This window comes from Aquarana catesbeiana, linkage group LG06, assembly GCF_042186555.1.
Source record: "Aquarana catesbeiana isolate 2022-GZ linkage group LG06, ASM4218655v1, whole genome shotgun sequence".
Classification (NCBI taxonomy): domain Eukaryota; kingdom Metazoa; phylum Chordata; class Amphibia; order Anura; family Ranidae; genus Aquarana; species Aquarana catesbeiana.
The window spans coordinates 101,479,326-101,507,274 of record NC_133329.1 but is presented as its reverse complement, the minus strand read 5'-3'; the positions used below and the strand labels follow the sequence as shown (position 1 = coordinate 101,507,274).

At 43.7% G+C, this 27,949-nt stretch overlaps 1 protein-coding gene across 2 annotated transcripts in view; it reads left to right on the top strand.

The window, feature by feature from the left end:
- CAPN15 (calpain 15) overlaps nt 1-27,949 on the top strand; it is a 125,320-nt gene that overhangs the window by 15,194 nt on the left and 82,177 nt on the right. For both annotated transcript variants that reach the window (XM_073636551.1, XM_073636550.1), the window contains exon 2: nt 21,614-22,038. In XM_073636551.1, coding sequence (XP_073492652.1) covers nt 21,881-22,038 — 158 coding nt within the window. In that variant the 5' untranslated portion in view covers nt 21,614-21,880. The remainder of the gene's footprint in view (nt 1-21,613; nt 22,039-27,949) is intronic.

The window sequence follows — 27,949 nt, the reverse complement described above, 5'->3', positions numbered from 1 at the left end:
ATACTCTCAATATTCCGATTTCTCTAGTCCAGTTGTGAGTGTTTCCCAGCAATAGTAAGGTTTTATATCGTCATAAACAGGAAAGGACGATATTAAGAGCGGGAAGCAGGTGACAGGATGCAGTTTCATAGAACAGCCCGAGGACAGATTTATGACATGTTGGATTTCTGATTTTAGTACGATGAGTGTTTGCTATTGCGTAGGAGAGATTTATTTTCCTAATTTTATATAGTGTTGCTCTAGGAAGATATAAAAGACAGGTTAGTGCAGTTCTGTTTTCGTTCATACATCATAAATGTAAGTGCCGGCATTTGATTGGTATCAGCCTCTTGCAGTCCCCTGAGCAGCAGAGCTAAAGCTGGGGACAAGCAGCACAGGGAGCTAATTAGTTCATCTACTGACAAGGGACATGCTGATAGGAGGACAGATTGGCTTATCACTGTGCTGGTTCTCCTTATCTGTCCGATCACAGGCTGGGGGTGAAATCATGACCGCAGGGCTCTAGGGAAGTGGATTGAATAATGCTGGCTGTCATCCATTGTGGAACACTGAGGACATCTTGTGGCAGAAAAGAAGTAATGCGGGGGGTGGAGGGGGGGGGGGGGCAACTCCTGAATGATTGACTTCAGTCCCAAAAGGCTTGGATTCTAATGTCCCCACCACAACTGTAAAACACACACAGTATGGCCTAGACAAATAGACTGGCATTTCTGACCTCCTGCCAGAAATGCTAGTTGCTGATTTGGAGAGAGGATTTTCTCTAACTTCACTGGCTGCATACTTGTTCCAGCTCAGCGATTTCAAAACATTGAAAACAACATAGTCAGTACAACTGCCAGGCAACTAGTATTTTCTAAAGATGCTGGAAAATTGCCCCCCTTTCCTTTTGAGGTATCCTGAATACCACAAGTCGGTCCTGCCCTATGCTCAGTATTGACAGATCACAGGTTACACTATAATAAATGTTTTGTAAGCAATAATAAACGGTTCAAGTCTTTTTCATATTGTCCAATAGGGCAATAAAACCTGTCGGCTACCGTCTCTGATGGTTTAACCACGCCTGACCTCTGATGATATAAATAGATAGGTCAGAAGGTGAAGAGGAAATCCTTGCAATGGTCAAACACCCCGCAGAGAGTGTCCGTTCCTGCAGAGTTGGGAATTTCATGTAAACAAGCCCCCTTCCTTTGTGTCTTTCCTGCATGTTGGTGGGCAGGTGCTCTTCAAAATGTGCAGAGAACCCACAAGTAGGCAAACACAATACCATTTTTACAGATTAGACTAGTGATCAGTTGATATCCTGGCAGAGAGTTAATTTTGCAGAGTTAGGTGGGGAAGTCACTTGAACCTTGCAAGAAGATCTGAACAAATTAATGGGGTGGGCAACTACATGGCAAATGAGGTTTAATGTAGAAAAATTTAAAATAATGTATTTGGGTGGCAAAAATATGCAATCTATACACTGGGGGGAGAACCTCTGGGGGAATCTAGGATGGAAAAGGACCTGGGGGTCCTAGTAGATGATAGGCTCAGCAATGACATGTAATGCCAAGCTGCTGCTAACAAAGCTAACAGAATATTGGCATGCATTGAAAAAGGGATTAACTCCAGAGATTCTTCCGCTCTACAAGACTCTGGTCTGGCCTCACCTGGAGTATGCTGTCCAGTTCTGGGCACCAGTCCTCAGGAAGGATTTACTGGAAATGAAGCGAGTACAAACAAGAGCAACAAAGCTAATAAAATGTCTGGAGGATATTGGCTATGAAGAAAAGGTTGCGAGCTCTGAACTTATTCCCAACCAGGAGAAGAGACACTGGAGAGGGGATATGATTTCAATTTATAAATACCGTACTGGTAACCCCAAGCATGGCATATATATCACATCATCTGGAACTAATTATTCAATAATGAATCACCATACAATGAATATTGGGTAGGCAAAAATGTTGAAATGAAAAAACCACCAGGTGTTGTAAGTTCCCTACATGTAGGGAACTTACAACACCTGGTGGTTTTTTCGTTTCAACATTTTTGCCTACTTGATTCATTTGTTAATTAGTTCCAGATGATGTGATATATATGCCATGCTTGGGGTTACCAGTACGGTATTTATAAATTTATAAATTGAAATCATATCCCCTCTCCAGTGTCTCTTCTCCTGGTGGAGAATAAGTTCAGTGCTCGCAACCTTTTCTGATGTGATTGATATATATGCCATGCTTGGTGTTATTTCACGTGTATGTATTCGGTTATGAAGAGGGGCCTAATCTGTATAGCCTGAAACTGTCAACCATGAATACTTTCTTATACCCCTAACTAAAATCTAGTGGAACAAATTACCTTCAGAAGTCACATAAATAGTAAATGGAGTCCACCCCTCTGTTCTGTGAAGCCCTCAGAGGTTTGTTAGAGAACCTTAGTGAACAGACCGTATCATGAAGGCCAAGGAACACACCAGACAGGTCGGGGATAAAGTTGTGAAGTTTAAAGCGGGGTTAGGTTATCAAAAAATATCCCAAGCTTTGAACATCTAATGAAGCACTGTTCAATCCATCATCCGAAAATGGAAAGAGTATGACACAATTAAAAACCTACCAAGACATGGCCGTCCACCTAAACTGACAGGCCGGGCAAGGAGAGCATTGATCAGAGAAGCAGCCAAAGAGGTCCATGGTAACTCTGGAGGAGCTGCAGAGATCCAAAGCTCAGGTAGGCAAATCTGTCCACAGGACAACTATTAGTCGTGCACTTCACAAATCTGGCCTTTATGGAAGAGTGGCAAGAAGAAAGTCATTGTTCAAAGAAAGCCATAAGAATTACCGCTTGCAGTTTGCGAAAAGCCAGGTGGGGGACACAGCAAATATGTGGAAGAAGGTGCTCTGGTCAGATGAGACCAAAATTGAACTTTTTGGCCTAAAAGCAAAGTGTGTGGCACAAAATTAACACTGCATATCACCCTGAACACACCATCCCCACCATGAAACAAGGTGGTGGCAGTATCATGTTGAGGGGATTCTTTTCTTCAGCAGGGACAGGGAAGCTGGTCAGAGTTGAGAAGATGGATGGAGCCAAATACAGAGCAAGCTTAGAAGAAAACCTGTTGGAGTCTGCATAAGACTTGAGACTGGGGTGGAGGTTCACCTTCCAGCAGGACAACATCCCTAAACATACAGCCAGAGCTACAATGGAATGGTTTAGATCAAAGCATATTCATGTGTTAGAATGGCCCAGTCAAAGTCTAGACCTAAATTCAATTGAGAATCCGTGGCAAGACTTAAAAATTGCTATTCACAGACGCTCTCCATCCAATCTGACAGAACTTGAGCTATTTTGCAAGAAAGAATGGGCAAAAATGTCACTCTCTATATGTGCAAAACTGGTAGAGACATCCCCAAAAAGACTTGCAGCTGTAATTGCAGTGAAAGGTGGTTCTACAAATTATTAACTCAGGGGGGCTGAATACAAATGTACGCCACACTTTTCACATATTTGTGAAAAAAAAAAATTTGAAAATCCATTTATCATTTTCCTTCCACTTCACAATTATGTGGCACTTTTGTGTTTGGTCTATCACATAAAAATCTCAATGCACCAAGCAGCTGTGGATGACCTCCTCCCGACCCCCCCCCCCCCCCCCCCGGAGAAGACAATGGCCCGGCAATAGGGATTCCCGCATCAACACTGTCTGTTTCGATGGGGCAATTGTCAGGCTAGGAGCAGATAACAAGTAACAGTTCAGGTGTGCTGATTATGTAAAGAGTTCAAAGAACAAGAGCACATACCATGAGCGGTCAGCTGGGACTTGTAGTTCAGCTCTGCAGATGAAGGTAGATGTTTGCTTGACCTTTGTAGTTCACCGCTGCAGATGAGGATAGATGTTAGCTGGTGCTTGTAGTTCACTGCTGCAGATGAAGGTGGTACAATAGAATCAGGCAAAGCTTAGCCTAGGCAAGCTGGGTCATACACAGGTAGATCAGAGTCCAAACTGTACCGAATCAGAAGCAAGCAAGCAGGGTCAACGAGCCGGGTCATACACAAAATACACAGAGCAGCTATCAGCTGGATCAAACACACAGGTAAACTCTAACACGAGCACTGATTGATTGCTGATACAGGTGATTTAAAGGTGAGCTGGCCAATCACTGTTGTTTCCCAGGCAAAGGCTGTGTCAGGTGAGTTGTGCTGGGTCCTAAAGGGATTCTAGTACTGACAGCAATCGATTGAATTTCTTTCCTGGGTGGACACGTGTCTCCTGATCTTTTTAAGTGCAACTTCTGCATGGTTTTAGAGCCTATTGCGTTGCACGCTACAATGATCCTGAATGGGCTAGCTAGTATATGTTGTGTGTCAGCAGTGAGGTGCGGTGCCTTGCGTTGTTGCAAGGTGCTGGTGTGTTCGTGTGTTTGGGTTTTTTTTTTTTTTTTAAAAGTACCAAAAAAATGCCAGTCACTGCCCATGATGTGAACAGGCCTTTGTTAACTATTCGTACAGATATGGGAACACGTGTCTGTAAGTTGTGTACAAGGCTTTCTCTATCTTATTTTTTATCCTCTTGGACTGTTGGTTTTCAGTTATAGACTCAGGTAATTTGTAGAGTTTCCTGTATGTCTTCTTGTGTTGCTCTTACTGCTTCACTGACTTCATGGCATAGCGTTCCAATGCTCCACTGACCATGGAGGCAGCTTTGCTATAAGTGCTGATTATAGGGTCCTCCTAAGGGTCACTGCTATGAGACCTGTCAAGTGTGACAGTATGTGTGCTCACTGCCTGCTCTCCTCTGATCTGTCTTCTGCAATGTGTGAGCTGCTGATATACACAAGGAAATCCTGCACTCTCAGCCCAGGGATCACAAGGAGGTCAGCTATGAGCTGTGCTGATAAAATCTTAGCGGTTCGTCTACCCATAACTGGAATTTCGAGTGAACTGATCCTTAGATTAAAGGAAACATGGTGGTTTTTTTATATGTGTGTTATGATCACGGCTTAACCATATTTGCAGCTTTTTTCATTTCATGAAATGCTTCATTCTCTTTTTTTTGTTGTATTCTCTATTCAGCCACTAGGGGGAGCATTAAAGGAAACATATGATCACAGCATATACTTTAATTATATAACATCAGCATTATATTTGACAGTTCAAAAAGGCTTATCCATTCATGTTGAGTTCTGCCTGTCTTTTGGCCATCTCTTTCAACAACTTCCCTGCATGCTTTGCAGCTTCTCCTCAGTTTCTAAGGCATATGGAACCATCTGCAGATGGTACCTTGCTGCCTGCAAGCAGTATTTGCTATACTGACTCCGCCTCCTGAAACTCCGCCTCCTTAGCACCTCTGTAGTTCAGAAGGCAGGCTCTGTGAAATGTGATACACAGAGCAGTGACTACTCACAGGACATGGTGACTACGTAATAAAAAAGGAAACAGTCACCGCGCTAGGTGTACAGAAATATACAAGTCCTAACAGTCCCAATAATGTGATATTGAAAGTGCTCATGCTGGTGCCTAAACATCCTGGCACCCGGTGTGTGTGTATATGTATAACAGGTGATTTGGGGAAATCGGCCCACAAATCGTAGTGTACCACTGGGCACGGTCCGACTCGATTCCCAGAGAATAGCAAGGGTGGAAGTGTGACACGGTAATGCCTCTACGCATTTCAGCCAATCAATGGACCGTCATCAGGAGGCATTACCGCGTCACTGCGACACACTTCCGCCCACGCTATTCTTCGGGAATCGAGACGTATCCCGGCCAGCGGTACACACTTGATTTGTGGGCAGATTTCCCCAAATCGCTTGCTATACACACCGGGTGCCAGGATGTTTAGGCGCCAATGCACCTAAGTGTAACTTTTTAAATTGTTTTTACCAATAAATTTTCAACTCCATTGTGCAATGAGGATTCTTTTCCTACTACCTACCTACTGCAAGATATACCAGCCAGGGGTCTCCCCAGGTGCTTGAACGACCATACTAGAGAGAGATGTACACTCACCCCTAGGAGTTGATCAACTAATGCGGGGCACCTAGTCTGAGCACCTTGCAACACGGATTTTATATTCAGCACTTTCAATATCACATTATTGGGACTGTTCACCTAGCGCTGTGCCTGTTTTCCTTTTTTTATTCTGTATTTGCTGTTAGCAAGTTAATACTGCAGCTAGTGGAAATGCATATGTGTAAATTATTTAATTAATAATACAAAAAAGATGCGGCGCTAATACATATTTATAACCTGTGAAATAAATTCATATAGTGATCAAAAATAATAGTGCAAAATAAGTGATATCAAACTTTAGTGTCCCAGAATTAATTGTAGACGAGTATAGATAAACAAGTGGAGTCCAAAATCCGAAAAAAGAAAAGTCCGTGATATAGCAAGAAATAAAGTGCCAGAAAGGGCCACAACAAAGATGAGGATGCAGTGGGGAGAATCTTCTGTGGGTCCTCACACCCGAGGTGGAATATCGAATATCCGGAGGCGCGGACTGATTGTTGTATGCGATACGCTCATTATTACAACGAGGTTTTGTAAGTGCATTTCCTTTCTAATAAAACATTTGTGCAGACTATATTATGCGATGGATTGTTCTTTTTCTCTTTGAATCCTGAGATATCAACCGTCTCCCATCGGTACCATTAAGCTGAGGTTGTGGGGAGCCCCAAAATTTCCCTGTGCTGTTTTTGACCGCTGTAATGGCGGTCAATGGGATCTGGTAAGCATATTCGATATTCCACCTCGGGTGTGAGGACCCACAGAAGATTCTCCCCACTGCATCCTCATCTTTGTTGTGGCCCTTTCTGGCACTTTATTTCTTGCTATATCACGGACTTTTCTTTTTTCTTTTTTTGGATTTTGGACTCCACTTGTTTATCTATACTTGTCTACAATTAATTCTGGGACACTAAAGTTTGATATCACTTATTTTGCACTATTATTTTTGATCACTATATGAATTTATTTCACAGGTTATAAATATGTATTAGCGCCGCATCTTTTTTGTATTATTGTTTATGGTGGGATTTGGAGACTAGATCTCGATGCAGGCTGCTTAGATTTCACTATACTGTATATCTTTTATTTTATCTTAAGCGCAGCTTTTATTTTTGTTTTTTGTCAGCAATTTAAATTATTTAATTGCTAATTCATTGGCGCTTAGAATCTATTTATCATAGTGACCATGTGTTACATAATTCAAAGAATTAAATGTGTGGTGAGCTTTACAAAGTAGGTTTACAAGCCCCAAGATTGTTCATATTAAGCACTTCCTGTCGGGTACATTGCTGGAGTTTCCTTGGTAATACCGTAATATTGATGACCACGGTATCCTTCTTTTTTTCTTTTTTTCTTTTTATCTTTTTCGAACCGGAGGTTGGCTTTCTTGTAATAGCAATCTGAGTGACCAACTAGCCGCTCGATTGCTTTACACACAGTGGGAGGGGACGTGTCTGCCTTTCACAGCTTGCTTGGGCTCTGCCATCCCACCGAAGACCTGAGCGAGCAGCCGGCACGCCAAGCAAAGCCAGGATCGGCTTTGATTATCTGTACGTGATAGTAACTCGGAAGCCTGACATCACTTCCGGTTTACTCTGAAACAATTGGCGCCATTTCTTAAAAAATCAGAAGCATTCAAAAACACAGATCTTGGTGTTTTTTGAATGCTTTTTGGCTCTTTCACACGGGTTTTCTGATGGGGTCCGCCTGTCAGTTTCTTCAGGCGGACCTAATCGGACCTTGCAGTCTCCTCTATTGAGCATGTCCACTGACACCCGCTGCTCTCCGATCCTGCCCGTAAAAAATCCAGATGGATGGTGGTCCTATTTTCCATCCGTTTGGCCGATCTAATGAAATGGACAAGCGGTCCGTTTCCACCCGATTTCCCCATAGAGGAGAGTGGGACTGTGTTCGTGTACACTCTGGACAGTGAGCGGACAGGGACCTGTCATCCACCTGCTCAGCGGGGATCAGCGGAGCGATTCCCCCGCTGAGCAAGTGGATTCTGTTAGGCGGAGGCGCCCGTGTGAAAGGGGCCTTTAAGTGCAGAGGAGGCATCTGGGGTCTTATAGACCCTAGATCTCTCTATAAAGAGTACATGTCACATGCTTATTGCTGTCACAAGGGATGTTTACATTCCTTGTGGCAGCAATAAATGTGAAAAAAAAATGTAAATTTAAAGCAACAGTGTAAAAGAATAAAATAAAGTGTTCCCATCCTCCCATGTTCGCGCGCAAAGGCCAACTTGTGTGTCGGTCCCACATGCACACAAACGGCAATCGTCCCACACGTGTGAGGTATCACAGCGAACGTCAGATCATGGGCAGTAATTTTCTCACTAGACCTCCTCTGTAACTCTAAAGTGGTAACCTGTAAAGGCTTTAAAAACATCGCCTAGGGATAGTAACATTTACGTTGTTTGTCGCCATTGCACGAGCAAGCAAAATTTTAAAGTGTGACATGTTTGGTATCTATTTACTCGGCGTAACATCCTCTTTTATGTTTTACAAAAAATTGGGTAATGTATTGTGTTTTTAATTTTGCATCAAAATTCAAAGAGTGTATTTTTCCCCAAAAATTGGGTTTGAAAAACGACTGTGCAAATACCATCTGACATAATAAATTGCAAAGCCTCCCAATTTATTCCTTAGGGTCTCTGCTATAAAAAAAGTTGATGTTTGGGGTTCTAAGTAATTTTCTAACAAAAAGTACTAATTGTTACATGTGAACAAAAAGTGCCAGAAAAGGCCCAAACTGGAAGTGGTTAAGAGGAGTAGGCTAGAGTGAACTACAATGAGAAAATATCAGAATCTTGAGCATAGATACACTTTTTTTTTTTAGCTTGTTTTCCAGTTTCTCCTTTCCTCTGACTGTAAAAATCTTGTTTACAGAGCTCAGTAGCTTAAACTGAAACTTGCACACAAAAGTAAATGAATTGGAGCAGTAATCGCCTCCCCTTCCCTTTTAAGAGGATTAATTTAGAGAGAGGATCTAAAGCCAGGTCTTCCCAGTTTAGGGCTCCCAGGGTGCTTAGTAAAATGAAGTGGGTCCTTGTTTTTTGACTGGATATTAAAGTTTCATAGCTGTAAAGAAAGCTTGCTCTGAGGAAGTATGCCATACAACGTGATCCCTCACCTCCCTCCTTCACGGGGCAATGGGAAGGCTGGGTAAGTGAAAGTGACTGGATGGGGCTATCTGCAGACACTGTCATCTTATCCAGAGTGGGTCAAGTAACAAGAGTCTCTATAAAATTTCTGTTTATCATTGTATGCATTTATAAATATACTCTAAATATAAGTCCTGACAGTGCCAATGTAAACAGGCTTTAAGCCCCTTGCACTGGGACCGTGTCCAGCCCTACTGCCTGCAGCCTGTCAAACTTTGTTGCTGGCTGCAGTTGGATGGGACTGAAGAATGCTGTACTCAGCTTGGATCCCTCTGTGTTCAGGGTTGAATACAGGGAAAGCAGAAGACCTTACTTTGACCAGATGCAGGAAGTGGAACTGGATGATGCACAAACCTCTCCCGGGTGCACTGCAGCTAAATTGCCCCATGTGCAAGGGGCCTTAGGTTTATAGGGTTAGTTCACCTTTACCAACAAAAACTGCCTATTTATCTTAGACCCCATTCACACAGGGACGACTTGTCAGGCGACCTAGTCGCCTGACAAGTCGCCTCCCGTTCTCTACTATGGAGCCGTTCTAAGGGGAGCGACGCAAGTCGCTCCGACTTAGAAAAAGGTTCCTGTACGACTTCGGGGGCGACTTGGGGCGACTTGCATAGACTTCTATGCAGAAGTCGTTTTGCAAGTCGCCCGGGCATTCGTTTGCAGGTCGCCTCGCTGAGGCGACCTGCAAGTCGTGTTGCCCCTGTGTGAATGGGGTCTAAGGGGCATTGTTAGTAAAAACAAGCTGTGCAGCTTTCACCAAAAATGTAATAATTCTCTTACTATACAGTAGGTATAGGACATTTATGTACCTCCCAAAGCCTGGCCGAAAAAATTCCCAGAGATGGCATCGCTATCTTTGCTAGGACCTTGCTAAGGCACTCCCAGCCATATCAAACCCTCTTACATGCGTGTTGTCTCTGAGCTCGGTGATGCTGTGACGGAGGAGTTCAAGGACCACACATGTGAGCTCACTCCTGTTATGGTGGGGGTGAGCAGTATCAGCTAGGAGTGTCTTAGTAACATCCCAGCAACAGGGCAGGATTGGATTATGTCCGTTCTGGGATTTTTTTTCGATCGGGCTTTGGGAGGTACTTAAAGGATAAGTTCACCTTTTGGGAACCTGTTTTTAGGGTGAAACATGTAACATGCTCCCAGTGCTGCAGCCGCTCCCCCCAGCCCCCCGAAGTTCCCTGTACTAGCTGTCCCTTTTTTAAAATGAACGTAGCCGCTCCGCCCACATGGCCGCATCATTCATTTACAGAGCTGTGCGTGTGAATGAACTACATAGGACAGTCAGAGTAGAAAGAAAACTCCTCTTACAAGCTTTAACCAGACACTGATAGAAGTCACAAAACTGCTCTAACTGCTGATAAGAAAAGGTATTTAGCAGTTTATATTTACTAAAACTATTGCATTTCCAGTTTCTGTGTACTGTGGGAGACCAGATATAGTGAATGCAGGCTCCTGGGTTTAGTAACACTTTAAATGGCCTATACCCCTATAGCAAGGGCCTTATCCAGCTTTAGCAAAACCTGCACAGGCAACTTTTGGAAAGGGGAACGAACCCTTAAAGGGGTTGTAAAGGCATAAGGCACAATTTTGGTATCTTAATGCATTGTATACATTAAGATAAAAAGCCTTCTGTGTTTAGCAGCGGTTCCCTCGGCTCCGCTAACACTTACCTGAGGTCCCTCTCTGTCCAGCGATGTCCACAAATGTCTCAGCCTTCCGAGACTCTCCTTCCTGATTGGCTGAAACACAGCAGTGGCACCATTGGCTCCCGTTGCTGTCAATCAAATTCAGCTACTCAATCAGGGGAGAGAGGGGGTGGGGCCGGGTCGTGGGCTCTGTGTCTGAATGGACATAGGGAGGTGTGGCTTGGCTCTGGTGCCCCCGTAGAAAGCTGCTTTCTCTGGGGACACTGAACAGGAGGGAGGGGCCAGGATCACAGGAGAGGGACCCGAGAAGAGGAGGATCTGTGAAAATCCACCGCAACAGGGCAGGGAATTATAACATGTTTGGTATTTTAATAGGAAAAAAACAAGACTTTACAATCACTTTAAAGATTAGGGTAGTGATTAAGTTTGAGGCTTGGTTGAGTTTTCATGACATTTGTTGGTTTAGTAGTCTGGGATTAGTGTTGTGAATATTTCTATATTCCTTAAACTCTTGCTATTGATTTTCTAAACCCATTATCCAGCTGTTTAACGTTTTTGTAGATATTTTTGCGCCGAAAATTTCCTAGCTAATGCTGCACATAATTGGTAACTACAAAAAAATAACGTATGGCTCTCCCCCCTAATGAGAGAGCCTGCCCCCCTGATCAGTGAAGAAAGACAATCCGAGAGTTTTCTATATTATTTAACCGAGAAGTCGCAGCCTTTGATATATATAAAATATCTTGGATCCCTGTGGTTTTCCTCGCACGTTCTCCAGTCTCCGCCAAGGGCTGCTATTTGTAGATAACAGTTGCTGGAAACTGAAGCTGTCGGAGCTCCATCTCCGGGTCAGAGGGTTATACGGGGAGACTAGGATTCCCTTTTACTCCATTCTACAGTGTTACATTCAGGTTCTACATGTGTAACATAACAACACCGGCTAATGTAACAGGAGGAGCTTGGATTACCAGGGAGGCCCCCCTTATTCACCGTCTTCATACATTCCATCTAATGCTGTCATAGAGAAAGTAAAGTCCCCCACAGACACTATATGATCATCACCCAATCAGATTGGGAAAAGAATCGATCGCCTGTCATGGACTTTCCCATATGATCTGCACTCTTATTCCGGCTCAGTTGCTGAGATCATGCATGTTGTTTTTTTCTCATGAATATTTTATTGAGAAGGTAGTCATTACAACCATATTTACAAGTCATGTCTTATTGTGTTCTGTGCGTACACATCGCTGAACAAGTCGATTGTCATTTCTGTTCAAGGCTAATCGACAGTCATTTTTAAACATATCCAAGGTGTGAATGGGGGGGGGGGGAGTGTGTGCACATACCAAGCAGAAAGATCTCTCCTTTGCACAATCATGCATGAGTCATTATATATCTATCTCTAGTTAGTAATACAACGTACGTCACCAAATATTAGAATAGGGAAGAGAGGAGAAAATGCAGGGAGGGGTACATTAGCAGGATCTCGGAGAAGAGGTATGTATCGCCTTGAAGGGGAACTAATGCTGCCTTTGGGTCTATTTTTTTTATTTGAGGAGTTTTCATTATGTATATGGACTCTGCTGTTGGGGGCCAGCTTTATTTAGTTTATAAAGATTAGTTTATAGGCCTTTAAAGCTGCATTCCAGGGCGGAATTTTATTGCATAATTACATCGAACCAGTTTGGATCAATATACATATGCATATTCCATACCCGGCCGTGGAAGAATCCTTGTAGTAGTCACCCCCTACTACAGCGATTGCTGCTGTCTTCTGTGCCGACTGGCTGTCCTGCTGCATAGTACCCATAGGGGTTCACTCGCTGGGCACTGGCACCATTTACAGAATGCAATGCATTTTTTGATTGGATGAGGTTGGGCGGTGATGTCACGCTCTTCACCTGTGTTTTGGAGAAAGCTTTGCATTCATTGTGAAAATGCAAGGTGTCCTGTGAGTGGTGCATGCGCTGAACTAATGGCTCCTTTGGGTACTTTCCAGGGCAGCCGCTTGGCACGTGACTCGGAATACCACAGTGATCACTGTAGTAGCGCAACTATTGCAGTAATTCTTTGCTTCTGCAGTAGTCCCACAGGTATGGTTGCATTGGTCCAAGCCCGCTTAACCACTTCAATACTGGGCATTTTCACCCCCTTCCTGCCCAGGCCAATTTTCAGTTTTCAGCGCTGTCACATTTTGAATGACAATTGCGCGGTCATGCAACACTGTACCCAAAATGAAATTTTTATCATTTTTTCCCCACAAATAGAGCTTTCTTTTGGTGGTATTTGATCACCTCGACGGTTTTTATTTCTTGCGCTATAAACAAAAGAAAAGTGACAAGTTTGAAAAAAAACACAATATTTTTTACTTTTTGCTTATAATAAATATCGCAATTTAAAAAAAAAAAAAGAAAACATTGGCTCCTGCTGCCGTCAATCGCAGCCTGTGAGGAGGGAATGAGGGCGGGGCCAAATTGAGCTCTGTGTGTCAATGGACAAAAAGGGGGCTTGGGAGCGAGCATGCACGAGAGCCCCCCAGAACAAAGAGGTCAGAGGAAAGAACCGGGAGTGTAAGTGAGGGACCCGAGAAGAGGAAGATTGGGGCTTCTCTGTGCAAAACGATTGCACAGCGCAGGTAAGTACAATATGTTTGTTATTTTAATAACAAAAAAAACCAAATGTGCAGTAACGATTCTTTTAAAGCTGATCCCACGCTATTGCTCGTTTTTATGTCTATGGTACCGGCTACAACAGTTTTACTTGCCTGTCCCTCTGCTCCTGCAGGCTTCTCCATAATGCAGACTCTTTTTTTTATTTTTCCCTGCACTCTGGAAGTCAAAGAACTTGTGACTTCATCAAGACTGATGCGGGGCCCATAGCCAGGACTGGTGGAAGGATTTTTGACACCCTAGGCGAGACCTCATTTTGCCACCCCCTGGCTCCACCCCTCACTCCAGCCCCTTTGCCTACCCATGTATACCCCACATTTTTAATGACACACCCCTAAAATGCAGTCTCACCAGCGCCCCTAAAATGCAGTCTCACCAGTGCCCCTCAAATGCAGCCTCACCAGCGTCCATCAATTAATGTTTGCTTGCTTCCATTTATTCGGGAGTCGGGACACAGGCCTCTGCCGCCGCTGCGCCTCTGACACTATGTGAGAATGAAGCGGCGGCTGCCTGCTGATGCTGATACTTAGTTGCTTGCTGCAGAGAGAAGAGAGTAGGAACAGCAGTGCGCCCTCGGCGGCTGCCTAGTTTGCCTAGTGGTAGCACCGGCCCTGCCCATAGCCCTGCAATGGATGTGGGGTAGCAGATCAACAGACCACTTCCAGAGCATAGGTGAGCACCTGGGTGTGTGTGGGGGGGGGGGGCAGAGAATCGGTAAAAATGCTTTTTCCATTCCTTCTATAGAAACAAGCTGTTAACCCTGCAGCTCCGCTGCACAAAGGAGGACTGTTTGTTTTCCCGGAGTTGGGCTTTAAATGAATTATGGATGTTTTATATCATCATTGTTCTGCAGTATTGATGGAAACTCTTCTCCTAGATCTGTGGGTACCTTTTTATAGTTCAAGGTGGAACCGACATTCCAGCAGAGTCCTGGAGGTAATTCCACCTACAGTTCTCCTGAGCCTTCAACCTTTCACTGGTCATCTTCTGGTTAGTTATTGGTCTCCAGGATGTCTTATCTGAGAAGAACATGTGAGCAGATATGGTCGGTAGTTCTAGGAAATAGAACTCCTGAGTCTTATCATACCATTCATTCCATAGTCCTCATCTCTGTCCCCTGTGATCATTCTCCCGGTTCTTATCACCTTATTGTACAGCATTGCTCAGCCTTCCTTCACTGACAACTTCTCACTTTGTCATTAAGTGCGGCCAACGCTCAGCTACAGCTTCACCCCCCCATCTTATCAGGATAGCTGACATATTTCTTTCTGCGGTGTCACCGAGCCTCTGCTGTGTCACGTTCAGGGATGATGGGCTTAGATGTGACAAGTTTGCACAGACAGAACGTGGCACACGATTTTTATACCGCCAGCTACAGAATGGGTGTTAGAATATAAAAAGGCCTAAAAACTCCCCTTTTTAGGGAGAAAATTCAATCCTTTTATGAGGCGTCTTTAAATACCAGGACCACGCTAAGAATTCTTATATTGCCTGCTGCATGCTCCACATCATAGCTGAGCAGACAAAATGTTCACGTCCCCTTAAAGTGAAACATTTTTCTGGTTTACTCCATTGACAGCATATAAAGCCCCACTTAGGGCACCCCCCCTCAGCACTGAAGAGGTTAAACGCTTAACCACTTCAGCCCCGGAAGGATTTGCCCCCTTAATGACCAGGCCATTTTTTGCGATACGGCACTGCGGCACTTTAAAAGAAAATCGTGCAGTCGTGCGACGTTGTACCCAGACAAAATTGAAATCCTTTTTTCGGTTTTTATTGTTTGCGCTACAAACAAAAAAACGACAATTTTGAAAAAAAAGCCACTATTTTTAACTTTTTGCTTTAATATCCCCAAAAAATGTTTTAAACAAATTTCTTCATCAGTTTAGGCCATTATGTATTCTTCACATTTTTGGTAAAAAAAAAAATTGGAATAAGCGTATATTGATTGGTTTGCGCAAAAGTTATAACGTCTACAAAATAGGGGATAGATTTATGGCATTTTTATTATTTATTTATTTTTATTTTTATTTTTTTTACTAGTACTGGTGCCGATCTAAAATTTTTTGCAGGACTTCGACATTGCGGTGGGCAGATCGAACACTTTTTTGATGCTTTTTTGGGACCACCGACATTTATACAGCAATCAGAGCTAAAAAATAGCCACTGATTACTGTATAAATGTCACTGGCAGGGAAGGGGTTAACACTAGGGGGCGATCAAGGGGTTAAGTGTGAACTAGGGATGTGTTTCTAACTGTGGGGGGAGTGTAGTGACTGGGAGTAGAGAGACGTTGCTGTTTCTAATCACTAGAAACATGAGCGGATCTCTCACCTCTCCCTGACAGAACGGGGATCTGTCTGTTTTACATTAACAGATCCCCTGTTCTCTCTCTCCCTCTCCCTCTCCGGCGGACATCGGCAAATAACATCACGCGACGCGCACGCCTGCTAAGGCTATTTAAAGGGCCGACGTACAGCTACAGTAAACATCCCTTGTGATAGAAATAAGGGATGACAGGTCCTCTTTATGGAGAGATCTGGGGCCTAGAAGATCCCAAATCTATCCTCTACCTTCAAAAGCATCAGATCAAAACAAAAAAACACATTGAGCTTATGCTTTTTAAAAAAAAAAATTGTGACGTCATGACGTCCCTCCAGTCCTCCCAGATCAGTGATGGTCAACCTTGGCACCCCAGATATTTCCCATGATGCTCAACTACACTGCAGAGTGCATGAGCATCATGGGAAATGTAGTTCCGAAACATCTGGGGTGCCAAGGTTAGCCATCACTGTCCTAGATCATAGAAGTGAGGAGAGACTGTCTCTCCTTACCTCTGTGACCAGCCGCTAAATTGTTTCCCAGGCTCGCCAGTAAGAACGGTAAGCCTGAGAAATGACGATGACCCTTCCTGCCGCTTCTAGATGCGATCCATCGGCTAATCAGCCCCTCAGATTGTTTTATTGAAAAAGGGAATCGTTGGCTTGAAAAATATACTGGAATTTAAAAAAATACCGGGGTTATGGCTGATGGCTTCCCCCCCCTTATACTCTCCTCTCTGTTCCTCCAGATCAGACCCTGTGTAAGCTTCATGTCAGATGGTGTCAGAGCTTACACAGCGTTGGTGATAGTGTTCTGACTGGTGATTGGTTGTTTAGGCTTGAGCACTGTATTCTGGGACATGGTCACTTGCTTTCGTATACATGGAAGCGCTGGTTATTTGCAGTGACTCCAACAGTGGGGTAGAGAAGTGCACAGAAAGTTAATGTAAGTGGGTTGGGGGAAGGGTCTAGTTAGAGACAGTTGCTTTGCTTTAGACAAAGTAACCAATCACTGGTCCCCCGACCCTTTTTTTGACACCCACCCTAGTGCCCTCTGAAAACACTGTACCATTTTACATTCTCCTTACCTGCTACAGGCATTTCCACTGCAACATCCTAGGAACAGCGGGTGTCGGACACTTAGGCCGCCTGTTTAATCCATGTATTTGCATAGGCAGTGTCCGTGTTTTTACACACCCGTCTGTACATATTGAGTAATACTTCCTTCAAATAACCATTCATCAGGCGGAAATTCACTCGCTAAATTCTCATATAAGCTTTAACACATTCATCGCATTCCAAAAGTTACATGCAGCCCTGTAAATTCTGCATCCTTAATGTAATAGCAGGTGATTTCTGCCATGGAGGTTTTTGTTAAGGCACTTCCTGTTTTAGAGTGACAACACACTGTCCCAGTCTCACACTTGTGCTCCTGCGTTGTCACACTGTACACCAGAGATCTCCAAACTACGGTCCTCAAGCTGTTGAACTACACGTCCCATGGGTCATTGTAAAACTCTGACATGGCTAGGGATGATGGGAATTGTAGTTCCTGAACAACTGGAGGGCCAAAATTTGGAGACCCCTGCTGTAGACTACTCGTGGCCATTTTAACACGGGAAGACGTGACTTGGAACCTACAGAGGACTCTTTCCCTGCCTCCATGTGACAGCACTGGGTCCCTGATCAATTATTCCCCAAGCTCCCGTACCACCACATGGCAGCGGGGAATGAGTGAAATTCCTCCCTTGCAATGGGGCTGCCCCTGCAAATGTTCATTTAGGTCTAGGGGTGTGTCATACAGCAGTGAACGTCCTAGGCTCCTCCCATGCGTTGCGTCACTAACATGTGACTTTCTTAAGGATCATCATATCCTTGAGAAAGTCACGTGTCAGTGACGCAACACGTGGGAGGAGCCTAGGACGTTCACTGCTGAATGACACACTGAGCTGAACAGCAGCGGCTTTTGTGATAAGCCTCGTCCACAGCGGCTGACTGCGATCTGCATACCTGTATGCCTTTACTAAACCGGGCGCACGTGAGTGTATCTCTGTGCTGTTTGCTTGTGTACTTTCTTCTAGTTCATCACGCAATGATCTGTTTCTTTGCTTGCTTTTCATAAAATCATCCTTGTTGAGAACCAAACTACCAACATTATTTTGGCTGGAGCGGGATGTGAAAAAAGAAAGTAATCATGAACAGCGATCAAACACAGTAAATCAATTTATTCTAATAAGGAATGAACTGCTGGGTCAATTACACTTATATTCCGGACTAATTTATCTCTGCTGGATTTTTTATCTTATGATTGCAATTTATTAGCAGTATTTATCCATCAGATTGGCATTTATTTATTTTCTATATATTGCTACTGAGCACTTTGGGTTTTTTTTTTTTTTTACATGTACTAGCACTAGGATTTTACTTTATTTTCACTTGTTATTTATTCATTTACATATTTATTCATTTGAGTCATCTTTTTAATATTTTATTTTCATCTTTTTCACATTTTTTAGCACGGTGTTTGTACACATTGATTGATCATCTATTAGAGCACATCAATTTTTATATGTTTTTTATGCCTTGTGGGATTCTGATCACCTTTTTATTGATAGCAGCTTAATTTCTATTGATCAATCAGCCTTCATATATTTATTCTTATTCACTTATATTTATTTATATCCATCTCAGCGCTTGGTTTTTTGCTTATTATCTAAACTTAAGATATGAAATATGAACAAATGAGATGTGAAGAGAGTACACAGAAAACCAATTGTTTTCTATGTGCTCTTGCGGGAAGACATTGTTGATCTGTGCAGCTTAAAGTGGTTGTAAACCTCAGACATGAAATATGAACAAAGCATATCCCTCTATAGTGTGTACTTGTCTCAATCCAGGGCACTTCTGTCTGCTGCTTCATTCCTCTGCTATCAGCATTGGATAGTTCTGACAAGTTTTCCTGACACCAAGAGAAAAATGGTGACAGCGGAGGGAGCTCCAGCTGATTGACAGCCTCAGCTCTATTCCTGTGTGTTGTGTGAAGGGGGGGGGGGGTCTCTTCCCTCCAATCAGCTCTCAGAGCTCTCCTCACTGAGCTCTGAAGAGTGTAATTTCAGCTCTCTGCCCCTTTTTTTCTGACAGCTCAGACAAGCTTTATAAATTCTGCACTTTGGATGTAGAGAAGACTGCAGATAGGTACAGCTTATGTAGAAGGATTTGTTTTATCTCTGTGTATCACCCAAGGCCAGTCACTTCACTGGGTATATGTTGCAACCACTTTAAAATGTAAGTCCAGCCTAACACTAAAATCCCTGCATCTACAGACATCCACAATCTAACACTAACCTATCTAGCCCTGTAAAGAAGAAATTGCTATACATACCTTTTTTGAAGCAGATCCGGTCTCCAGCAGTGGAAGCTCTGCAGAGGACACAGTCGACAACGCCAGGGAAAGGAATGGGAAGTGACGTCACTCATAGACTTACTATGGAGCTTCTGTTGTCGGACGTGTCCTCTGCACCCGCCTCCAAAACCGCCACTGACAGCTCAGCGTAGGACCGGATCCGATCGGTTTCAAAAAAGATATGTATACCAACTTCTTCTTTACAGGGCTAGATAGCTTTGTGTTAGATCATGGATGTCTGTAGATGTAGAGATTTTAGTGTTTAGGGGTGGACTTCTACTTTAATGAACATTAACCACTTAAAGACCAAGCCTCTTTTTGAGATGTGTTGTTTACAAGTTAAAAAACGTTTTTTGTTTTTTTTTGCTAGAAAATCACTTAGAACCCCCAAACATTATACATTTTTTTTTCTAACACCCTAGAGCAGTGATGGCAAAACCTTGGCACCCCAGATGTTTTGGAACTACATTTCCCATGATGCTCGTACACTCTGCAGTGTAATTGAGCATCATGGGAAATGTAGTTCCAAAACATCTGGGGTGCCAAGGTTCGCCATCACTGGCCTAGAGAATAAAATGGCGGTCATTGCAATACTTTCTGTCACACCGTATTTGCTCAGCGGTCTTACTAGCGCTCTTTTTTTGGAAAAAGTACACTTTTTTTTTTTTAATTAAAAAAAAAAAAAGGCAACAGTAAAGTTAGCCCAATTTTTTTTTTTATATTGTGAAAGATAATGTGACGCCGAGTAAATTGATACCCAACATGTCCCGCTTCAAAATTGCGCCCGCTCGTGGAATGGCGACAAACTTTTACCCGTAAAAATCTGCATAGGCGACGTTTAAAAAAATTATACAGGTTGCATGTTTTGAGTTACAGAGGAGATCTAGGGCTAGAATTATAACTCTCGTTCTACCGATCGCGGCGATACCTCACGTGTGGTTTGAACACCGTTTTCATATGCGGGTGCTACTCACGCATGCGTTCGCTTCTGCACACGAGCTCGGCAGGACGGAGCATGTTTTAAATTTTTTTTTTTTTTTTTTTTTTACGCTGTTTTTTAAAAAAAATAAAATTGTGCCAATTGTATTCATAGTACAAGGAATGTAAACATCCCTTGTAATAGAAAAAAAGCATGACAGGACCTCCTTAAATATGAGATCTGGGGTCAAAAAGACCTCAGATCTCATATTTACACTAAAATGCAATTTAAAAAAAAAAAAAATGGCCCTTTTAAGACTCTGGGCGGAAGTGACGTTTTGACGTCGCTTCCGCCCAGCAATGTTATGGAGACGGGTGGGGGCCATCTTCCCCTCACTCGTCTCCATACCCAGCAAGGGGTAATATCCGATCACCTCTGTCTCTGCCGACGGATCCGGTAAGGGGCCAGAGGGCGCCGGAGCGTGGCGGCATGGGGGGCCCTCTCCCGCCGCCGATAAAAGTGATCTCACGGTGAATCCGCTGCAGAGACCACTGTTATCGGAAAGCGGACCGCTGGCCAAAGAAGAGGATACCGGGGTTATGGCAGCTAGCTGCTGGCATAACAACGATATTCCTCTTTAACCTTAGGACGTATATCGGCGTGCGGCGGTCGGTAAGTGGTTAAGGCTGGGCTCACACTTATGCGAATTGGATGGAGGTTTCCCCACATTCAATTCGCATGACAGGAGACTGTGACTGGCTCTCAATGAAGCCAGTTCGCGCATCTCTGGGGCGGCCGCGATCCGCACTGGAAAAGGGTCCGGTGCGTCTTTGGCTCAATTCCAGGTGCGAATTCAGCAAAAAATTGGGACCCGATTCGCACCTGACACATTGTACAGGGATGCCCCGGACCCCCTGCTGTTTCTCCTGTTTGGAGTGGGGCTTTAATGCACTAAACCGAAAAGCTCCTTTAGGTAAGCCTCTGAGCATCACTTTACAAGCAGCGCTAATGGACAATTTCCTGAAACAAATGCAAATCATTGTTGTCCAATAAAAGGAGCTATTAGCGATCATAGCTAGCGAGTAAGCCGGTATCTGGATTCTGGGTAATGAGCATTGCCGCCTCTTTTTATGATGCTTAATGGCTTGTTTGGAAGGAGCCTTGTCAGTGGTAGAGATCTATGGTTGGATGTTTTTATATGATGACACCTACGAGGTGACAGCACTTGCCGTCCTGTAATTATACCTGAATGCTGCGGGACAGGTTCTGTGTCTTGCCCTTCCGTCACCCACAGATGCACATGTCAGTGTGTCACCCGGGAGAGAGGGACGCAGCTGTCCACACCACACTTCTTTTTTTTTTTTTTTTTCACTAGATTGTTTTTGTTTTTTCTTTGTGTATTTCATTTTTCATTTGAGTCACTTCTGCCACTTTTCTCTCTCCTCTCTCTCTTTCCTGTGCATGCTGGCTGTGTGTGATAAAGGTGATTCCCTGTAACCTCCTCTGCCTTCCCAAGCCTCTTCCCTCTCCCTCCCTGCTCTGTGTGTCCCTCCCTCCCTACTTCCCAGTCTCCTGACAGCTGTGCCCATTTCCCTCGGTTTAGTCCTTGTGCCGTGTCCCCATGCCTGCTGTCCTCCTCCTCCTCTGTCCCTCCCCTGTCCCTCTCTGATGCCCTCTACCACCTCCTGGCGCTTCCTGTGTGGCTCTCTCAGATCTAGTCCAGGATAAGTTGTGTGAGACCGGGGCACACATGGGGAGCTCAGCGTCTTCTCTGGCAGCAGAGGGCAAGTCACACCATGGCTCCATGGGCAACGCGTACCCTGAACTCAGCCTGCTGAGCTGGCAGAGGAACGGGGTCCCAGGACCTCTTTGGCATGGCTCTGTCATTCCCATGTACAGGATGCACAGGTAAGAAGGGTTTGTTGGTGGTTTTCAACGCAGTTGGGGTTGTCATACAGGACGCGGTGTGGTAACCCATGGCAACCATTGACTGCTCTGCTTGCTGAGAGAAAGAGGTCAGATTGGTTGCTACGAGTTATGCACTGCGCATGTTGTGGTTTTAGCAAATAAGCTGTGTGTGTGTGTGTGTATAATATACATGTATGTATAATTTATATATATATATATATATATATATATATATATATATATATATATATATATATACTGTGTGTATATATTTGTGTGTGTGTGTATAATATATATATATCTATAAACGTGTGTATGTGTGTGTGTGTGTGTATATGTATATATATATATTAATAAATCTTTTTTGCTTACTAACGCTTATTTTAAAATTCCTTTTTGCTTTTGCAATGTGTGTGTTTGGTAGAGCAAGGCAAACCTAATTCAAATCCATTTAATGGAACTTTGCATGCCGCTTGGGCCTCATTCACACCGGCAGTGACATACATTTTATTCTAGGTACTTATATAGCGCCATCAATTTACGCAGTGCTTTAAATATATATTGTACATTCACATCAGTCCCTTCCCTCAAGGAGCTTACAATCTAAGGCCCCTAACTCACATGCATACACACACATATTAGGGCCAATTCACCTACCAGCATGTCTTTGTAGTGTGGGAGGAAACCGGAGTACCCAGAGGAAACCCACACAGGCACAGGGAGAACGTGTAAACTCCAGGCAGGTAGTGCCATGGTTGGGATTGGAACCGACGATCCCAGTACTGCTAGGCAGAAGTGCTAACCACCTTGCCACTGTGCTGCCCATACATGACTTTAAAGGACATTTCTAAACACATTTAAATGCATGGAATGATTTTAATTGTATAATTCACAATTGGCGTTTAGATGCATGTAAACTTAGGCAAACTTGATCTGGGAAGCATAACGTTTGTTTATACTTTTCAGGTAATTTCTTCTGCTTTAATAAACCAAATGCAGGAGGTTAGTGCAACTGAAGCCTAAGGCTCCATTCACACTTGTGCGACTTGCCATGCAGCTTTGAACATCAAAATCGCATGAAGTCGTTCCCCATGTTTTCCAATGATAACTATTCCAGTATGCGCGACTTAAAGCTGCAGCAACTTCAAAGTAGTTCATGCACTGCTTTGGTCTGACTTTCATGCAACTGGAGGGCCATAGACTTCCATGTTAACCCTCAAAAGTTGCATGAAAGTCGTACCTGAATGTTATACAATGCAACAGTTGTCCATTATCACTGGTCAAAGTTGTATTAAAGTTGCACTCCAAAGCCAGAGCAACTTTTGGAGTAACTAGCTTAAAGGAGTTGTAAAGGCAGAAGGTTTTTTTATCTTAATGCATTAAGATAAAAAAAACTTCTGTGTGTAGCAGCCCCCCCCCCCCCTTATTACTTACCTGAGCCCCATCTCTCTCCAGCGATGTCCACGAGCTGTTCGGGACTCTTCTCCCGATTAGCTGAGATACAGCAGCAGCGCCATTGGCTCCCACGGCTGTCAATGAAAAGCAGTTATCAAATCTGGGTAGAGAGGGGGTGGGGCCGGGTCGGGGCTCTGTATTGGGGAGCTGTGACTCAGCTCGGGTGCCCCCATAGCAAGCTGCTGGCTGTGGGGGCACTCGATAAGAGGGAGGGGCCAGGAGCAGCGAAGAGGGACCCGTGAAGAGGAGGATTCTGGCTGCTCTGTGCAAAACACAGAGCAGCCCTGCACAGAGGAGGTAAATATTACATGTTTGTTATTATTTATTTTTTTAAACGAGACTTTACAATCACTTTAAAGTTGTGGGTGGCCCCGCCAACACCACCCAGCTCAACAAACTTTGATTGACAAATTTAAAGGAGCTGGGTGAGTAAAAGTTGGCCAAGCAGTGGCTGCAGTCAGTCGGATGAATTCGCTGTTTGGGTATTCTGATAGCTGCAGATGCTGGCTGTCAGAATATAATCGTTAGCCGGGGAGATTCAACAATTTACACAGTTTGAGCATCAAGGCTGAATGAAGGAAGACCTACATGTATGGCCAGTTTTAGTCTTGGACTGAAAAGGTATACACAGACCTAAGGCGATTACTGCCCACCTAAGCATCACGTTGGGAGTGCCAGACTACCAAATAGGCAGAGTAGGTACTGGCCTATGGGCCCCATGGTGTTTAAGGGCTCCACAATAACTGATCTAAATAATGATAGATTTGATCTTGAAAGAAATTTACAATGAAGATTTCCATTAAAGACTCTATAGTGCCACTTAAGCTGCTCCCCTTTTCTCTTGCTATATTTTACTTTTCATTGGTCCTTGAGACCTCAGTGACAAGATTCAGCTATTGATGTGTATTGAACTTACCTTTTTATTACTGCAATTTGGTGCTCCCCGTATCTAATGTCTCATGTGATAGGACATATATGCATGTTTGTTTAATCTCTCGCATGAACCTTGGTAACGATGAGCAGGTTGGTAGTGCTCTATGAGCGGTATCCAGTTTTCTGTGTTGGTTTTTGGTTGTGTGGTGCCTTGGGCTCAGTTCACACTGCCGTGACCTGGGATCCGACTTGTGAGACTCCAAGTTGTGTGACATTTGAAATCCCATGTTAGTCAATGAGAGCCGTCTTAATTCACACTACTGAAGTCACTCCGACTTTAGAAAAGGTTCCTGTACTACTTCAAGGCGACTTCTATCTGCCTTGTGCCTCAAAGTAGTACTTTAAGTCGCCTGGACGTCTCCTTGCAAAGTCTCACCATAAGTTGTGTGACTTTCAGGTCACGGCAGTGTGAACCGAGCCTTATTCTAATAATATGGGCTAGGCTCTGTTTTTTATTTTTAGTCTTTAAAGGTTAATGAACAGAAGTTTAATCCCTAGGCACCGAGCGCACGCAAATATGCGACCTGTCGGCGGCTGGGCCTTGGTGCCGAGGGGCCGCATATTCGCGTGCAATAGCTCCGATAGAACTGTGCTGAGAGAGCGCACTCCCGCCACAGTGACCGGTGGCTCACGAAAAGCTCCTGATCATGTGACCACCGTAACTACCAATCACGGCGGTCACATAGCCACAAGCTCCGCCCCACCTCCCAGAATGCCAAACCCCTTAAAGGGCCTGCGGGAGCGGGCGCAAAGGGGTAAAAAAAAAAAAGACTCTGTAGAGAAAATACTGTAAGAATGTAATGTACTTGACCCCTTAAAGTACACGTAGACATCAGGTTCACATTAGTTTGTCTCTTAAAAGCTCATCTACTTTCATCTGCCAGTTTGTAAAATAGTTTGGGGCAGTCTACTTATGTGTAATGTACAGTAGTGATCAGGGTGGATAAAAATCAATGATTTAAAAAAAAAAAAAAAAAAAGAATCAAACCTGTTTTTACTAAAAAAAAAAAAAAAAAAAAAAAAAAATGCTTTTGGAGTAAAAATCTATCTAAAGATAGTTTTTCTATTTAAGATACATTACTAATTTAGTTTATTCAGAATGAAATGGAGCTTAGTTATGTAGAATGAGGCTGTATATTCTGCAATATTTATATTTTTGGTAAACTCATTCAATGAATGCAAGCTGAGATAACATACACGGCATTGATGCATTCACACAATTTCACAGTAACCATGAGATAAAACAAAGTTCAGGGATATTCCTTTATCCCATTGTTTTGCAAATCTATGTACACAAAAAAATGTATGATTGAATTGGTTCTGATATCACTGCTTTACTAACCTGACAGCTTATTCTAAATTGGAAACCTTCATTTGTTTGCAAATATTAAAGATTCTAACTACCAGCAAGAATAAGTCCTTTTATAAGTCCTTGTCATTTCAGATCCATCATGGCAGCGCCTGTTAGTGGGAACCCACTCACCTGCTGCCGCCACGTCCCTCACCTTGTCGTGTCACTGCCGCATCACCCGCTGTCCCATTAAAGTGAATGGGACTGTTGGTGAGTGAACAGCGGGTCAGAGGAGGAGCCGCTGCGGGACAGAGATGACAGTTGCTCTTTAAAAATGATGATTTAAATCGAGTTGTTTCGAATCAAATCCACCCTGGTAGTGATGATAATCCCCATCTAGCGGCCGACATGTACACTACTTGGTTCGATCCTCAAGGTTTAGATTGGCTAGGGGCCTCGATTCTGGCACTGCACATTGGGGATTGTCTGAAGCCTGTGGGCCTCTGTGACCCCTGCTGATGAGAAGACTGTTTATTTGGATTACATTTTTTTTTTTTTTTTTTTATGGCTTTCCTCAAAATAGGAATGTGTTTGCTTCCTGAATAAAAATGCATATTCAGCTAAACCCTAGTGCTGGGTTCTCCCAACGGGCACGTCATGTCCCAGACTGTATAGGCACCCACAGACATAAAATGGTTGACTGTGCAATGAGGGTCACGTTGGAGATGGTCTTATGTCTGTGGGCGCACACTGTGACCTCTGCAGATGGGAAGAGTTTTTTGGGGTTTTATTTTTCCGTGCTGTTTTTTTAAATGAAAACCCGAGCCGTGTGTATCTGCTCCCTGCATAAACATGCACGCTCAGCCAAATGTGTCAGGCTGGGATCACTTTACTGACACATTATTTTTATTGAGAACTGGAGTTAGATGAATTGATCCTAAAAATCCCCTTACAGTTCTAGGAAAAAATGGAAGGAAAACCTTCTAAAATTCCCTGAGAAGTCAGAGCTGTCTGTAAGCAGTCGCCCAATGTGACTGTACTTTAGGAAAGCAATGGCCAAGACAAGTAAAGGGTGGTCTGATCACATCACCCTGTGGTATCCAATGTCAGTCTTGGTAACAGTCAGTACAGCCCCTAATTGACATGTTAATGTAATGCTAACCTTGGCAGTATTTCATAGTACCAAGGGTCATTTCATAGTCCCTCAGTCAATCTTCTGTGCTGAAACAAATAGTAATGTCATAAATAGTAATGTCATAAATAGTCTCAGGACAGATAACACCAAAGCATTGCCTCCAAGTGCTGTAAAGCAGAACAGAGTAGAAATGACAAAATAAAAACCCTCTTTCACTTGAAGGGCTCATTCACACCATATGTGTTGGGCTATGCTGGGCATTATTGCCTACCGCAGGCCCAGTGCAGTCCCAACACAGACAAGGCAGGTTCCAAAAAAAAGTAGTGCATCACAGCTCACACCATTGGGTGCGTGGTAACACACACTGCTACTGTGAATGGTCCCTTAAGTCAATCATGCCGATTAATAAGCAATGTACAATATATGTAAATTGCCAGCTCTAGAATGCTGACAGAGTCGGGAGCTGTGCCATTTACTAAGCGCTCCAAATTGCTGTTCCTACACTGCCCATAGATGGGAAGTTTATTGGAAACGTGGCAAATGATCGGTGCATATTCTTGTTCTTCATCTGTGGTCTCCACCACTATACCAACCGACCCGAAGGGTGGGGCACTGTCGTCCCCACCACCGACCCGAAGGGTGGGGCACTGTCCCCCCCCCCCCCCCACCGATCCGAAGGGTGGGGCACCGTTTCCTCTCCCCCAAATCCGAAGGGTGGGGCACTGTCCCCCCCCCCCCATATCGACCGAAGGGGGTGGGGGCACTGTCTGTCCCCCCAATGTCTGAAGAACAGTAAACTGGTTCTTTGTGTAGAAAGTTTGAAGACCCCTATTCTAATTGGTCACAGATGAATGCACATCATATGCATCATTTGCGATCATATAAAGCAACTCGTATAATTTTAGCTTTACACAGTAATGGATATCTTTCAATTATTATTACCCAGTGTTCCAAACTATTTTTTAGTTTTTTCCTAATAAATTGCTAAGAAAATAAAATGATTTTCTAGTAAACGACATGCATCTTTCATTTTTCTGGTCATCAGATATAGTTTTTGTACTTGGGATGATATCTGCGTTCATTGAATTTTCAAAGAT